This window comes from Myripristis murdjan, chromosome 10 (genome assembly GCF_902150065.1).
Source record: "Myripristis murdjan chromosome 10, fMyrMur1.1, whole genome shotgun sequence".
Classification (NCBI taxonomy): domain Eukaryota; kingdom Metazoa; phylum Chordata; class Actinopteri; order Holocentriformes; family Holocentridae; genus Myripristis; species Myripristis murdjan.
Window position 1 is genome coordinate 13302583 of NC_043989.1, and position 12039 is coordinate 13314621.

At 42.7% G+C, this 12039-nt stretch overlaps 1 protein-coding gene across 1 annotated transcript; it reads right to left on the reverse strand.

The window, feature by feature from the left end:
• Positions 1-67: 67 nt before the first annotated feature.
• xkrx (XK related X-linked) lies at positions 68-11348 on the reverse strand. Its single transcript, XM_030062689.1, has 3 exons — positions 10378-11348; positions 3595-3854; positions 68-1912 (listed from the first exon to the last, which is right to left on the reverse strand). The coding sequence occupies exons 1-3, from the start codon at positions 10716-10718 to the stop codon at positions 1044-1046; spliced, it is 1470 nt and encodes a 489-aa protein (XP_029918549.1). The 5' UTR covers positions 10719-11348; the 3' UTR covers positions 68-1043.
• Positions 11349-12039: the final 691 nt, after the last annotated feature.

Here is a 12039-nt window from a genome sequence, read left to right on the forward strand (position 1 = left end):
AGAAAAAAGAAAAAAGAAAGAAAAGAAAAATAGAAACTAAAAAATAAAAGTGGACAAAATGCATATGTAACGTTAGATTATTATTTTATTTAAGTTTCAAGTAAAGTAGTAGTCAAGGCACTGATGCATAGAATCAAGGCAACACATAAAAAAACGAGAGCAAAGAGTAAATACATCTCAGTATTTTAGGAGCTGTGTGTCAGTAGCAGTGTCAGTCTGGTTAATGGATCGTCAAATGTAATGATAAATTTTGCACAAATTCTTGGTTCACAAATGGCATTCCCTAAGACTCTTCTGTCATCTTATGCAGCAGAATCATTTTACAGACATTTGAGCACTTTTTGCAAACAGCAAAACAGGAAAACCAAGGCAACCTTATCAGTGAATAAAAAGGCATTCATCACAGAACGGTGCAGTGGGAGCGGTTGGGTATGAGGAAGAAGAGAAATGCTTCATCTGACCGTTTCTTGCCCTTATGTTGCACCTCCAGTTTACCTGGTGCAGATATATTTGCAGTGCTGTGAGCAATGTGAAAAAGGGTAACACGTGAACATCCTGAGAGAAAGTAAACTGGGGATGTCCCGGGCAGTCTTTAGGGTCGGAGACACTTGGCACGTTTCCCACACACCTGGCTCAGTCTACCTGACCCACTGCTGCTCTCTCAAGGCAGCCTTTGTGCATCACTGCATATCTCAACATGCTACATTCTTTGGTATACTGGGACCTCCTGGTGCCATAAGTGTATGTGACATCCTCAGTAAAGACACCGTGAATTTTTTTGTAACAAGCTTGAGAAAAAAATGGCTTCTCCTCGAACACAAGGGTTTGCTTATTCACATAAAGGGTCACTGCGTGCACATTTGTTCTTCCAATAGCCCAAATAACTCTTAATTTCTGTGCTAACCCTGTCCTTTGTAGTGCAGTGGAAGCACCTTTGTGTCCCTCCCATCTCTCCCAGTGTGCATTTGGGAACTTTACAGTTCATGAGGCAACTATGTAAAAAAAAAAAAAAAAAAAGTCACACAATTCCCACAAAGTCCACCTCAGGCTGCATCCGTAGTATCATCAATAATGGCTGTCTCCCGCTCACCCAGCTGACTGGTGATGTCAGGGGGTTGTTGTGAATTTTGGGTGTCCTGCAGTTCCAGCTGCTCCTCTGGCACCAGCACCATGGTAGCGGCAGTGGAGTAGGAGGGCGGCAGCTCCCCCCGCCGCCTCCTGTCTCTTTCCTTCCCCTTTCGGCAGCAGACACAGTGCAGGCAGTCGTGGACATTGTACCTGAAGAGGCGTCTGCAGGGGTGGCAGAACTGGTAGAAGAGCAGCATAAAGAGCACGGCCAGGCTGTAACAGATCAGCAGCTGGACCACAAGCAGCGGGGCACACACATATTCATAGAAGTCTGATTTGTAGAAGTACCACAGTGTGATGAGGAGGAAATTTTCAACAAAGCGGCCACAGTAATAGGTAGCCAGGCGGTCCCAGCGCTGCTTCTTTTCTATGAGTTCTCGATGGGTGAGGTCCAGCTGCACCGCCGACCAGCAGAAGATGTTGATGCAGGCGTAGAGGAGGGTGAACATGCACAGCACCACCGTGGTGCCCAGCTTGGAGAAGTTTTTTTCAATGTTCTCGGGCAGCGAGCCCTTCTTGGCCCAGAACTCACCCCAGGGGAGGAAGAAGAAGAACAGCAGGTTACCCAGGCCGACAGGGATCACATAGTAGGTGAGTGCCGTGCTGAAGAGGACAAGAGCAGTGACGCGGGTGGCTATCTCCAGCCCTCTCCACACGATCATGCAGAAGTAGGCTGCCGGGCGCAACCGCACCTTGTAGTCGTCATATCTGATCTGGATGGCCAGAACGCTGCAGACCAGAGCGCCATATGTGATGGAGATCAGGGTGATGATCATCAGAATTACTGCAAACACAGATGGAAGCCACTTTTTAAAACCTCCATGAATATCAATAGTAGGAGACACATTGCCACTGCATTTGAAAACGCCTCACAGTGAGCACAGAGAACTCCTTACAATATTATAATGCCATAATATTTCAAGACAACAGTGTATTAAAATTATAATATTGTTCCATTTTTATTTCATTTTAGTCCGGTAAAAATGGAAATAGTATTCTAAAACCCAACAAAAGGCCAAACCCGGCAGAGAAATATGGAAAAAATCTAAACTTTCAAGCACCATTTTCTTCCAGTTTCAAGAAAAGTATCACTCTTTTACACTTAACCAGCTGCAGTTCAGCAGATACACTGGTCTCCTCCCTGACCACAGCTACATAAAAACAGTCTGTAAAACCAACAATGAAATTGGGTTTAATTTGCACATTTTATTTATTGACTTAATTGCTCAATAACCTTTGTAATATGTCTTTATTAAGGATGACAGTAACATAAACCCATGGAGTGGACCACCCTGTCTTAAAGAGCTACTAACCCTGTAAAGAATTTCATGAGTTTGGTTTTCAATGAAAAGATTTAAAGTCTCATGGTCTAAATGCCATTTCAGAGCTATTTCCACCCTGGAAATAATAAAATTCTGTGTGCAGTGCTGAGAGTCACATGACTTGGACTCAAGTCACAACTTTGATAACTTCAGTCGTGACTTGACAAACTCAAGAAAGACTTGCTACCCAACTTCGTCCTGAACATCAGTGACTCGAGACTTTACTTGGACTTTAGCCTTTTGACACAGAAAGACCTTCCCAGACCTTGCAGATTAAAAAATATGCAATTAACCCGTGCTTGCAAGCTCCCAAGTGGTGTAAGGAAAGCTAAGGGGGTTACTTGTGACCTCTCATAGCAAGTATTACTTGAATTTACATTGGCAGTTTATACTCCAGCTATAGTCTGCTGAAGCTTAAATCTTATCAGGTCAGTCAACGATCAACTATGTCTAACGTTAGGTTCAGTATCTGTTATTGATCAATGGTCAGCAGTAGCCTAAAACGTTACCTTCGACATAACCTTCATTAACTACTGAGAGGGAAGGTGGGAGGGACAGAGGCACTAATGTGCAGGTTAGTGAGAGGAGTGTGTGTATGTGTGTGTGTAAAGAGAGAGGGGAGAAGTCAGTTGAGGAGCAAGTAAAAAAAGATAAAGTACTGACAAATAAAATGAGAATTTCCAAATCTAGGATCAATCAAGTATGTCTATCTATCTATGAATTAAATAGTCATTCCAGTGCCTGCCACTCTTTGTAATAAAATAAATGCAGAGGTGCTTTGTCTGTCCAATATCTATTTTTTTTTTTTTTTTATTAACAAATTGATTAACAGTTAAGCTAGACTGGTAGTTTGGGTGAACTAATGGACTCTGTGTAATAATCTACATATGCAGGGAGCAGATAGAGGTAAAATTAATTATTATATCAAGACCGGTAAAGAGTGCATTCTCACTTGTTAAGGACTTGTGACTTAATAATGACTTGGTCTCACCTCCACCAGTTTGTCATTATTGGCATGGAAATGATCAGATTTAAAGACAATATCAACACAATGATCAGCAGCTTCAAAGCAAAACTTTCATCATCTTTTAGCCCATAACTGTCCAATCCTGGCATGAATCCCCTTCCCTCCACGGTGTCTTACATCTATTGCTGAACACATATTTCTCCTGGATGGTGGCATACAGCTGTAGCGTGAGCTGAGGCGTGGAGCCCAGAAAGGCCTGGATCACTGCGGTGCGTTTAAAGGCGTTCCTGTGAGCAGCCAGCTTGCGCTCTGAGTGGCCAATCTCCCACTCCGTAGGTATCCCCTGCCCCTTCTTCAGGCTAATCTTCCTCGAAATGGTAACGTAAGGCTCCTCCTTTCTACCTGCTTTGAAATAGACCACCAGTGCCTCAAAACACCTGAGAAAGAGAGAGACAGAGAGAGACAAAGAGAGAGAGAGAGAGAGAGACAGTGAGGGTGGTGTAATATGTTCAAACCAACAGAGGGCAGTGCAATATTATGTTTAAATCACAACACTATGGGCCACTATCACTTTTATGCACTATTTACATAAATGTGAATTTGGTATGATAAGGTAAGGAAAAAATACAATAGAATCTACACACTTAACATAAATATCAATTCATCTTGTGAGTGTATATTTACTGCCAGTTTAGTTTTTAGCCCAAGAGCCAGTTTTCAACCCAGGAGCCAATTGAAATATATGTAGTTACTTATCATGGTGCTAAGGTTCATTAAAAATACAACAAATCCTAAAAATTTTGCCATGTGAAGACCTGAGAACCTTTCTTTAAAACCATGAATCAAACACTAACACAGAGTTGTAGCTCCACCAGAGGGCAGTCAGAAGACAGACACTACAGTGTCTGCTCCTGAGCCCTGAATAAATGCAACTGAAAGTCTCAGGGTGTGGTTCCCTTTGCGTTTGCAAGGTGAATGCTTTCATTGTTCACTGGCATATGCACACCAGCACCATTCATAAAGACTATAAACATGTTCACCATCATGTGTAAAGGAAGGTACTTTGTAAGTGTTGCTAATATTGGACACCTTTAAATCTCTAAGCAAGCACAATTGTAGGATCTGAAAAAAACAAAACAGGGTTGGATTTGCATTTTTGCAAATTATTCAGTGTATTCAGGTTGGATTTCAGGGCACTTAAGGTGACCAAACCTGCTCAACCATTCACGACCACACAGGCGTTTAAACTGAAACAGAAAAATGACCAAAACTGGTGTTGTGAGGTTTTCATTTGTGAGCAACACATTGCTTTTATTGAATTTCCCTGAAAGATCTGTGAAATGACTTTAATCCATAATCCATGGGTTGTGTCTTCAACAGCTGTGTTCAAGACACAGCCCAGCACTCTGAGGATTCTCACTCCAACAGTAAATCTCACAGCACGATGGTGGAATGTTATCTTTTGCTCCAACGTCTCCAACTTTGGACAGAGAGGGCTCCCTCGTGTATTTACTTCCCCACGGTTAAGCTATGTGCTATCAGACCCTGCTGAACTTAGTCCATTTACAGTCACTGTTGTTTCAGCTGCTATTAGGTGGCGAATTACACATACTCTCCTCTTACTATGAAGATACCATATCGCATTCAGTATTTCCTTCTTCCAGTGAACTCTTTGAACCGAAACAGAGATGATGAACCTTGTCATCTGGAAACCTTATCTCTGAACACATGTATGTACTGTACATGGTATTTACAAAGTAGAGACGCAGATGTAAGCCATCCATTCTAACTTTTACTATACAAGGTCTGCAGTAGAGAGGAGCCACAAAAACATGATTTACTAACAACCTTTCCCAGGAAACTTGGCAGCACAATGGAGTGAAACTGCAGTATGGGAGTAGGGTACTCCAGCCAACAACCATTTAGGCTTCTGTATGCGACTCAGAGGCAGACTTGAATTCACTTAGGACAGGGGAAACAGCATGACTGATGAGAGCATTAGCCCACATATTCAATACGCTTAGTTTCCACAGCAGCATCTTATGGACTTATTAAAGGAAACACAGGCTACAACCACAGTCTAACCATGCAATCTGCTCCCTTGCTGTGTTAGCATGCTGGTATAGTGTGTGGAAACACAAACCACATGTACCAAGAGGAACAGCCTTAAAAAGCGGAAAGAAACTCCGGTGCCCCTGTGACACATCAGTAATACTGAAATTGTATAAACAAAAGGACAGCAGAGCATTCAGGAAATTCTTTCAACAGCTCTTTAGCAATCATCCTGTTTTTGGTAAACAGCTACCTGCTTTCATGGGTATTGCCCCATGAGGACAAGGCAAAGCAAGTGTTTGCAAAGCACAAAGCGACTGTCATTTGTAACTGTGGTTTCAGCTTTGCATGCATGCTGAGACTAGGCCATGCTGACAGTAATTATGTAGCTAGTCTATCCCTACTTTGCAGTAGGATCATATTCTCAAGGAGACAAGTCATGACAAGGTCCACCCTGTAGCAGATAGCCTGACTCTCTAAAAACAGATTCCATATCAACTATGTGGATGGCATGCTGCACAGAACATTTTCAGATGGGCTCCAATACATGCAAAAGGGATCTTGCAGAGCTAGCATGCAGAATGTTAACTTAATGCAGTAAGTTTAAATTGAGAGTCCACACGTCCAGCATCAACTTCCCAAGCTGATAGAAGACGTGCAATATGTGACTGTGCAGCCACAGCACAAGATCAACAATGACATCATTCTTCAGCTAGACAGAAAAACGCCCACCCAACCAAGGGAGCAGAGGTGATTTGATTACAGCAGCACACTAGAGAGCAGAGTAGCATAAAAACTGAAATAGCACAGAAGTAAACAGAGCAGAATAAAATGCATTGTACAACCAATGTTAGAATTTGCTTTCTAGCCTCAGCTTTGGCACATTTACAACCATATTAGAAATGTTATAGCTCAGTGTGATGAATAATGATATCATACATGACATTCAAAAACTCATTTACACTAATATTCAGACAAACGGGTTGCTAAGGCTCACTGTGACAGACAACTGCCTTTTGTCAAAGCTATTCCGGGTCTTGGCTCATCTAAATCATTGACCGAGGGAAGAACCCAAAACAGCATGGGAGGGGAGCACTGAACCATAAACCAGTGTCACAGCATTTCTCTCTACAGCCGTGTTATACAGCCACTTTTGCTTTTGGCTGCTTAGCTTTTAGCAGGACTAACAGTCACAGACAGTGTTCAGGTTCACCAAAGACACTGGTACTGATGATGCTTTTTAAAAATCATATTAATATGAACCATTTCCAGATCTCCGAGATTTCTCTAACACCAGGTCCTTTCTGCTTCCTAAGTAAAAACAGGCTCTGTCTGGCCTTCTTGAGGATATAATCACCTGTCTGTGATGCTCAGGCTGATATCAACATGTCTCTGAGTGCAATTCCAGCAGCTCTGTCAACAGAGTAAAATCAATGCCAAGAAAAAAAAAATCAGTATAGCAAACATCACTAATGCAGATACTCCAATACAAACTGAGTGCTCATGCTGCTCATTGCTGACTGACATATTTACACCCTGTTGACACTCTCACTACAGTATGAAACACTGTTCAGAGCTGCGGGCAGCCTATGACATATGTGGCTTCTTCTCAGGGGAGGGGATGACACCCATAGACATCAAGCCTCTCCAGTGTGTAATTATAGAACAGTGGCAGAAACAAATGCTGACCTTGGTCCAGTTACAGTGGGAACTGCAGAGCCCTCCTCCACTGGCAGAGTGGTCTTGGCTGAAGGTAAATACTAAATACTAAATGTTACTGTGATATGATGTGCTGACTTGGGCTGTTGGCCATCAAAGCATTTATACTAACAGGTAAAGCAAATATGATTAAGGGTCATATGACTACAGTATGCTGAAAAGACACTGGGTTGTTTCTGCATTTCTACATGACACAATGACTCTACACAAATTAAAATGACTACCTCTGTTTTGAAAATAACATGTTTTCTCTTTAGTTGAATGCCATTACAAAGGACTGCTTGGGCTCTCCTGCAGCCCTAGAGTGGTTGTATATCTGACAGGATTTTAAAAAATTGCAGACTGTCACTTTTGACCTACAAGCTATGCAAAAATCTGTGCCATAACAAGGAATGCTATTTCTATGCCTATTAGCAACACTCTACAGCAAGCCAATTTTCCTATGGCAAGGAATCCATGCAGAACTGAACACAATGCTGAATATCTTGCACTGCAAAAGGCCACACCCTTCAATTAACTGTAATATGATACAGTAGATTCTGCACAGCACCCAAGGGCTCTCTGTTGACAAATCAAAGTTCAGAGGGACTATCAAGACGCCGTTGATTTCAATTCCACAATTAAGGACAAGCCTCCGCCTACGTCTTGCTGCTTAATCCTTTGTGAGTCACCGTTTGCAAAACAGGTCTCCTAGCTGAGATCATCAACCGACGCTGGCAACAGAGGAAGGAGCTGACAGCATTTTTAGTGCATTACAGTAAGTAGTGCCTTCTTCCGGTTTAATTCTGTAAAAATCTTTCTATAAAAGTTAGTTAATTTACTGACCCATCCTTTACAAAAATGCTTACTTGCTGCTCATGTTTAGGATCTAGTTACCTATTCCAGTTTCCAAAAAAAGTGACCTGCAAGAATAAGCAAAAAAGTACAACACCTCTGGTAATCTTTCCAACCAGATGGTTGTAGTGTCTGAAGCCTTAACACTTCAATACCCTTTGACCTGTGTGCTTGTGAGTCAGCCAGACCGAGTGTGCCTCGCTCCAGGCCTGATTAGCTATCCAAAACGTCTACACCACACAAGCATTTGGGTACCATAACACTCAAGTCATGTGAGTGCGTGGGAAGAGTCACAGGATGAAGGATGTTTCTAGGCCAGAAAACCTGCTCTGCAAAAAAGTCACAACAGGTCTGTGGTAAGAGGATGAGATCACAGCTGTTCAAATGTAATTCACATGTCTACCCACAAAAAACTAAGAGCAGAGTATATGCTCCTACTGCATTGCCTGGAATAACATGCAGAAAGCCTCTAAAATAGCAGGTGTATTGCGTCATTCATTACATCGCTTAGAAATTCTGACATTTCAGCTGCATCAAAGATAGCATTGTTTAGTATGAAATATTTTGAATCAATTTAGTCACAACTATTTATCGAAAAACTGTGTTGATGTAACAATACTAAAACTGCAAATGTTTTTGGCAGTGTATTTTTTGAATATTTAAGTAACTCCATTTTCTGATTTTTTCCCCCCACTTTTTAGAAGAGAAAGGATAGACTTAAAGTACTGCTCGTTGATTTAATGGATATACAAATTGAGTTCAAAGTTCTGAATCGAATCGTTCACTGAAATTTGGCTTATAAATGCAAATCAAACTGATTTGCTCAAAACAATGCGAAAAAATATTCTTAAAATCGAATCGCCCAATAGTGAATCATGAACTGAATTTAGCCTCTGTTAAGCCACAGACTGACACCACTACTTTAAAGTAACTGTTGACTCCTAATAATTTTAAACCAACAGTCAGATTGAAGGGAGAACTATCTCTTTTAGCAAGATGCTTTGCACAGGTAGTTAGTCCACAGGGGCATAGCCATTATTTCAAAAGTGTGTGCGATGTGTGTGTATGGGGGGGTGGTTTCAGGAGTAAGACAATTAGGCTATGTGACTTTTATTGTGTGGGTTGTTTAATTATTCACCTTTTACAAACGTTTTGTTATCGGGAGGTAAGAAGGCTGCTAAGAGCACACTGCCTACCTATAAAACCTACTTTTCAAATCCACGGCTCCACCCATTAAGGCAAAGGTAAATAACTGCAGAAATAATAAAGCACCTGCCATGCTGCTAGCCATCACTGACAGAGCAGGGTGTGCAAAGAAATCGTAGGAATGTCTAAAGTAATAATATCACTTAAAATCGAAATTAAGAGGGTGGGTGGGGGTGTTGGGAGGGCTCTCTCTACTTGGTGCTTCACTTGGTACAGTGTGCACCCCATCCCACAGAGGGAAGGGGTTAGTTTGGGATGGGTTAGTTTCTGGCCAAGGCCCTTTGCTGCATGTCATCTCTGCTCTGTGCCCTGCCTTTCCTGCCTCTCTCCACTGTGCCTGTCAAACAAAGCATTTTCTTTAAAAAAAAAAAAAAATAATAATAATAATAATAATAAAAATAAAAAATAATAATAACAATAAGAATAGTTGTGAAATTGCAGGGGCAGAGATAAATTCAGCATCACCTATAGACCTGGGCTGGGCAATATGGACAAAATCCATTATCACACCATATTTTACCAAATATCTTGGTATTGACATTGTGACAATAGTGGGAGGATGATGACTGGTGCGCTCATAAAGACTCATTAGTGGATATATGATTAATGTGGATATGATGACCAAGCAGGTTGAGGGAACAACTGATCAGCTGGAAAAGTCTAATAAGTTGCTTTAAAAAAAAAACAGGAGATCATGCTTATGCCATATTTTATTACAGTACCCCAAGATCCCAGACTCTATCTAGTCTCATCATGATATTGATAAATCACCTGACTGTTAATGTCGTCCAGGCCTACTACAGATACTGCCTTAGTCAGCAGTACAAGCCTTGCTGAGTCCACTGTTGTCGCTGCCTGCTCCCTGACCTGAGCCTTGCTTATTATCATGACCCCATTATTACACAAAACAGGATCACAGACTAAATACAGAGTAAAAGGAGTAAATATAAGTCATCTGTGTCAGTGGATCTTCTCTATTTCTTTAATCTCTAGCTCTCTCTTTGACCATGAGAGTTAATAGGTGGAATGAAGTGAGACTGACAGGGGGGGAGGTATCAGAAGTGAGGAGGACGGGGGGAAGTCGTCATGCCACACCCCCCCAAAAATCCCCAATGGCTGCTACGCCCTTATCCCACCACCACTACCTACCTAATAAGAGGGCCAAGGAGCAGCAGGTGCAGGAAGAGGACCAGAGGCCGGTCTCTTCCCAAGTCTCTATGAATGAAAGTCAGCGTCAACTGGATCAGCACAGCCGGCACCAGTACGAAAACAATGGTGAAGCTCATCCAGATGGTATCGCCGGTGTCGTGGTACTTTCTGCAGAGCACCAAGGCGCAGACAAACTCGGCACAGTACAGCACCGTGGCCAGGACGACGCTGAAGGGGGGCCTGATGTGACTGTGATTGACCACCAGCATGACTCCGTTTTCCACCGTGGCAGAGTCCGGCTGGGATTGCTCCATGTCGGAGATCTCCCTCTCCTCCTCCATGGCCACTCGGTCGAAAAGTGCAGAAATTAAAGAAAGCGAGTATAACCTCTGTCTTAAACAAACGCGGCCCCTCTCGTCGGATTTATGTCGTGGAAGCCGTCACACACACATTATTGTAGACAAACTCAGTATTTCTCCGTGCTGCGCCGTTTCCCGTTGACAAGCTAGCGTTACTCTCTTGGCATCGAGTTAATCATCGCTAATTACACACACAGAAAACCCTCCGTGGTGCACATAGCTCCTGTGACAGAGAGCCAAGTCATCCCCCAAATGTTTTACTCCCAGATATCGTCATACGTGGCGTTACCACCCCGTGTGGCCGCGGTGGTATGGGTTTGTAAACTAACGCCTCACCGTCGCTGTGTTGAATCGGCAAAGTTGAGCGCTGCAACGCCGTGCAGTCATGATATCTATCCGGATGATTACGGTCGAAAGTCGCACTGGAAAGGTTTGAATGGATCCATTGTTCGTCACAGCAGAGACACCGAGCGCGGCTCCCGGCGGTGGGGTCCCAAAACAGGCTGTGAGAGGCAGGTGGGTCCCGACATGCTCGTCCCGTCGGTGGTTTGTATCACAGCGACTCCCTGACTGCTGTGGGGTCCGAGCGCAGAGTCAAAACAGCGGCTGCGTCAAGGCTCCCGGGGACGGAGACACACCGCGCAAAACCGGAAACTATCATTTAGCCGCCACAATAAAAGTACGAAATTTGTGTGGGCTGAGTGTGGTGGGGTGGAAAAATCGATTCACTTTAGCACCGAGATTCTGTTTTTTTGGGCCATTTTTTTTTTTAAATCACTTGATCAATTTAGAGAAGTTGGTATCATATTTTTTTTTTTTTTTTTTTTATTGTCTTTATTGTCACTGTACAATGTACAACGAAATTAAAAGTGCGATCCCTAATGGTAAACATTCATTCAACATTAAAACAGAAACAAAATTGTAAAAAAGGACAAACAAACAAAACACATAATAAATAGAATTTAAAAAACAGTAAACAGTAAAAACGCACAGGCACAAATTCACAAATTAATTGCACTGTCCCTTAGCAGCATTGAGTGCATTTACTGCAGTGGGGTAGAAGCTGTTTTTCAGCCTGTTTGTCCTGGCTTTGATGCTTCTGTACCGCCTGCCTGATGGCAGCAGCTCAAACAGGTTGTGACCAGGATGGAAAATGTCTTTAATAATATTCTGAGCCTTTTTGAGGCAGCGGGAACTGTGCAGTTCCTCCAGTGTGGGAAGGGTGCAGCCGATGATCTTTTGGGCTGAGTTGATGACCCTCTGGAGGGCCTTCTTCTGGGCCGCTGTGCTGCTGCTGTACCAA

Coding starts and splice junctions, on each gene's coding strand:
- xkrx (XM_030062689.1), bottom strand. CDS start 10,718: ATGGAGGAGGAGAGGGAGATCTCCGACATGGAGCAATCCCAGCCGGAC. Junction 3,855..10,377: donor CTCCTTGGCCCTCTTATTAG/GTAGGTAGTGGT, acceptor TCTCTTTCTCAG/GTGTTTTGAGGCACTGGTGG. Junction 1,913..3,594: donor ATATGTGTTCAGCAATAGAT/GTAAGACACCGT, acceptor CTGTGTTTGCAG/TAATTCTGATGATCATCACC.